Source organism: Zea mays, chromosome 2 (assembly GCF_902167145.1).
Source record: "Zea mays cultivar B73 chromosome 2, Zm-B73-REFERENCE-NAM-5.0, whole genome shotgun sequence".
Taxonomy (NCBI): domain Eukaryota; kingdom Viridiplantae; phylum Streptophyta; class Magnoliopsida; order Poales; family Poaceae; genus Zea; species Zea mays.
Window position 1 is genome coordinate 88,538,560 of NC_050097.1, and position 4,640 is coordinate 88,543,199.

Sequence of the window (4,640 nt, forward strand, 5' to 3'; positions counted from 1 at the left end):
CCCATCCGGTGGAATCAGACGCGGTCCTCCGCGCGGCTAGGAGACGTCGCATGGGTGCGATGCCTTTGTGCTGTAGGAGAGGGTACCCCTGATTTAGGGTACCGACAGTGGCCCCCGGTCCCGCCTCAGGGGAGGATGCGAGCCTATAGGTGGGACCAGAGTCTGATTGGTGGTTAGACCGCTGCTTCCGTTCGCCTGCTGCTGCAATTACTGCCGGCCCGCCTATGACCACGCCAACTGTCGTGCCTATTCCCACGGCTGACTGATCCGTGACCGTCGTACTTAACAGCACTGTTTGGCCATGCGCGGGGCTGCCTCGAGTCGCTGCACTGGTTCTGAAAAATTTACCTTTTCAGAATCCGTGACAGTCCCGAGAAGACAAGCCATTGGCGTAGGCGGGGTGCGGCTTCTTTGTACACGGTAGCTGGCGCGCCGGTTACATGACGTGTGGGCTTGGGCCCTTGAGTTGGACCGCCAGTTGTGGCGGAGTTGAGGGGGCGCTCAGTCGTGGGGCGTTTGCATGCTTCTCATGCGGCGGTTCGCCTCTTTGACCGCTGGTTACGGCGAAGATGAAGGAGCGCTTAATCGTGGGGCGGTTGCATGCCCCTTGCGCGACAGCTCGCCTTCCTGACCGCTGGTTGCCCCAGAATTGGAGGGGCGCGTAACCGCGGAGCAGTTGCACGCTCCTTCTTTGGGTTGTTTTGCATGACATGCGGGTCCTGGCCCCCGTGTCATAAGGTGAGATCCTTGGTGCACGCCCGGGGAGACTTCACCCATGACGCTTCAGGGGTGCGAGTGGGGGGATCTGCCTTTAAAAAAGGGGCCGATCCCCCGGGCAGTAGACATTCCTCGCTCCTCTTGCGACCACCGCGCCCTTCCGCCTTCCGGGCCTCTAGATGGGGTGTGCCGGTGTTCTCTAGAGGGATCCGTGTCAAGGTCATCTCTTCCGGTGACTTCACCATCGGAGAGCATGCGCCCGTGGTGGTGTCGCCGATCTTGTCTTCTTCCTGCCGCCATTGGAGGAGTGCAACCCCATGGGGGTTGGCATCCTTTCGCCACTATTCGGCTTCAAGGATTTTCATCACGTAGCCCGGCTGCAGTCCCCCGCCGGCGGTCACCCAGGAGGATGACCACCAGCCTTGTGGTGGGGAGAAGCAAGCCGGGTTGCGGCCTCTCTCCCACCCTCAGCTTCAAGGATGTTCATCATCCTTGCTGTGGTGGGAGGCAGGTTGAGCCGGGGCCCTTCCCTCCGCTTGGGTTGGTGACCCGCTTCTTCCTCCAGCATTCGGAGGGGAAGGGTGTTCACCAATCCTGCGGGGGGTCGGTCCTTGGCTACACGGGGTCGGCCGACTGCAGGCTATCAGCTGCAGCGTGTCTGGCCCTTTGGGGCTGGATAGCTCTGGTGCTGCCTCTGTCGCTGCCTCCTGCTGCCTGGTCGGGGTGTGGTTACCCATCCACCACACGGGCGACAGTCGTGTCGTGCGCGGGTTTGCCACATTCATGGCTTCCTCTGCCGGTCGGGTGCATTGGGGGACTATACAAGACGTCGTACGCCGCGGCAGTGGCGGCGGTGTTCTTGGATGGTCTTGTCCTCACTCATGTTGGTCAAAACAGGAGCGAGGACCCCTTCGTGCGTGCTGAGGCAGCCGCCGCCCACCGGTGCAGAGGTGGTCGCCGCTGCTGGTGAGGCTGCCTCTTGTCGGGGCGGTTGCCTCCGCTGGTGAGGGCATCAGAGCCATCTGTCGCTGAGTCCCCGACTCCTTGGCTTTAATGGCCTCGTTGTCACCCCCCGTAGGAGGATAGGGGCGAGGACCTATCCGCAGTGGCGCACATGCTGGGATGATTGCCGCTGCTGGCGAGTCGTCGGTGCAGAGGCGGCCGTTGCCGTCGGTGCTGATGCGGTTGCCTCTGCTGGTGAGCCGCTCGGGGCTTGTTATCCCGCGGCCCTTGCTGGTGTGGAGGTAGTTCATTCCTGCAGAAATGAAGCTGGGGTCCCGCTTGTAAGGGAATGTAATGACATCTGCTTGAAAGCAAAATGTAATAACATATGTACGCAGGATTTTAGCCTGGGAAGCCCAGTTATGTGCCTGAACCCCCTAGATGGTGGCTTCAAGTACTAAGACACCTGCCGCAGGGCGGTGTAGTATGTAGGCCCACGGTACAGCCTAGCTGAGCGGCTACATGGCTTCCGGACCCCCCAAGAGATGAGTGCCTGTTCTTCAAAGTTGGACCTCTAGGTTGTTGGATGCACAAGACTTTAGTTTTAAATACTAAGACACTCGCTATGGGGTGGTGGAGTGTGCAGGATTTTGGGTACGGAACCAGGCTAACCGGCCGCACAGGCTCCAGACCACCCTATGGAGCGGGCGTCTATTCTTTAGAACTGGCCCCCAGGTCTTCCCCTGTTTTTGTAAATAAATATCGACTTTTAAACTGCATTTAACACTTATCTGTGTAACGCCTGTTCCTGTTGTGTGCGATGTTGTTGACTCCTCCTTAGTACCCGGCCCCCCGCCTGGGATGCAGGCTTGTTGTGTTGAGGTTGGATGCCAGCGTTCCTGAAAAGATCGTCAACAATCCTCGGGAGGCAGACTCGCCGGGATCTAGATCTGTACACAACTTTTAGCTACGAAGCATTAGTAGTACACCTCATAGGGTTCTCCATCTGACATTAGTCACCCTTTGATACATGCTCGGGACATGCAGGTTTTAGTCCGGGCGGCCAAGTTGCGTGTCCGGACCCCCTTGGGTCGCGGTTCTAGATACTAGGACACTTGTCGCAGGGCGGTGGAGCGTGCAGGCCCACGGTACGGGACCAGGCTGAGCGGCTGCACGGGCTCCAGACCGCCCCAGGAGACTAGTGTCCGTTCTCTAGCTTCGGTCCTGAGGTTGTCGGACCCGCAGGACTTATAACTCTAGATACTAAGTCCCTGTCATGGGGTGACGGAGCATGCAGGCCCATGGTACAAGACCTGGCTGAGCGGCTGCATGGGCTCCGGACCACCCTATGGAACGGGGTTCCATTCTCCAGAGCCGGCCCCCAGACTGTCATACCTCCCTACTTTCGCATCAGGGGCCCTACACACTACAAGAAAAAAGGCAAGGAGTGTCGGCCAAAACCCCACACTCTTACTGAAATAAGCCGACACTCTTAGTATAAGAGTGTCGGTTGACCGACACTCTTAGCCGTCACTCTAAAATGGACGCTCTTATTCGTATAGAAGTGTGGGGACCGACACTCTTAAGGTAAGAGTGTCGGTTCAACACGCAACTGACACTCTTATGTTAAGAGTGTCGGCCAGTGACGTGGCGGACACTCTTACTGCACGCTCGGCCAGAAACCTACCTGGGCGCATATAAGAATGTGGGGGCCGACACTCTTAGTGAATAAATTTTTTTAATACCCAATTTTATTTTTCTCCCTCCCCGGATGGGAAGCCTCCATAACAGCACAATACAAGCACAACATTCAATATATCACAACACAAGCACAACATTCAATATATCACAACACAAGCACAATATTCAACATAACATAACACAAGCACCATATTCAATATTCATACAAGTTCAAGTCCATAAGAAAGAAGTTCAAATCCATCCGAAACAAGTTAAAGTCTATACAAAACACAATGATAGTAAGTTCCACACAAGCCTCCATATTAATTCATTCCGTTGGTGGGTCATTGGAGCCGCCGCCACTTGTGTTCATCAATAAGTCCATAAACGTGCTCTGATCCGGAGGCGGACTAGCATGATGTGAGCCCGAACCCTTTAAAAGAAATAAACATTTGTTAGTTTATCGAGTAACTAATTAAACATATACATAGACTGCAACATATACATGCATGTTTTCTAGTAACTGCTTAAACAATGAAGCAAATAGAGATGCAAAGGATATCAACTTAACGTACTGATCCTGGTGAGTGTGAGGGCAATCCTAGTGAGTGTGACTGCCCGCGAGGAGGAAATCCCCACGGCATCGGCGGTGGCATCTGTGTTTGCATCGGTGGCCAAATGCCTGGCTGGCGAGGTGCCCACGGCATCATTTGCCCTCCTATCAGACCCGATGGCATCAATTGGTCTTGGACAGAAGTTGCAGAACCCTGAAATAGAAGACACACTCTTGTTTATGATTAAGAAGTTACGGTGATCAACAATAAAAGTAACTATAGATCATGCGAATGACAAAAGTTTAAAATAGATCATGTACAAGCAAACATGTAGAAAGACAGAGAGCAAGCAACCAATGATTATCAGACAAATGATGTTTAGTAGACGATTGTACCTGTGATCCATCCGCCGCTGTAGTGGAGCGGTCTGATGATTGTCCAGACACCGGATGTGTGATGATAGGGGGTTGTTGAAAATAATATTAATGATCCTCATAAGCATATTAGATTGTGATTCAAACCAAAAAATACTATATGGATAAGAGAGCAGAATTTCAAATACCATATATTCCCTCCATAGCACCACTAATAACATGCAGAGCTGCAGCATCGTATACGTGTCGGGTTGTTGTAGTTGGTCCGAAGACCCGATCTGCATATGAATTTCATATTACACCCAGATGAACAAAAATTAACTGAAAACAAGAAGCAGCATGATTTTTTTTCATCCGTATGTGAAATCTAAGT

At 53.4% G+C, this 4,640-nt stretch overlaps 1 protein-coding gene across 1 annotated transcript; it reads left to right on the forward strand.

Annotated features, from left to right (window-relative positions):
• Positions 1–776: 776 nt before the first annotated feature.
• On the forward strand, positions 777–2,297 carry LOC109944521 (uncharacterized). The gene has a single exon (XM_020549300.1). It carries the CDS (start codon positions 971–973, stop codon positions 1,685–1,687), a length of 717 nt encoding a protein of 238 aa, XP_020404889.1. The 5' UTR covers positions 777–970; the 3' UTR covers positions 1,688–2,297.
• Positions 2,298–4,640: the final 2,343 nt, after the last annotated feature.

Bases quoted from the DNA above. Each gene is read 5' to 3' on its own strand.
- LOC109944521 (XM_020549300.1), top strand. From the start codon at position 971: ATGCGCCCGTGGTGGTGTCGCCGATCTTGTCTTCTTCCTGCCGCCATT.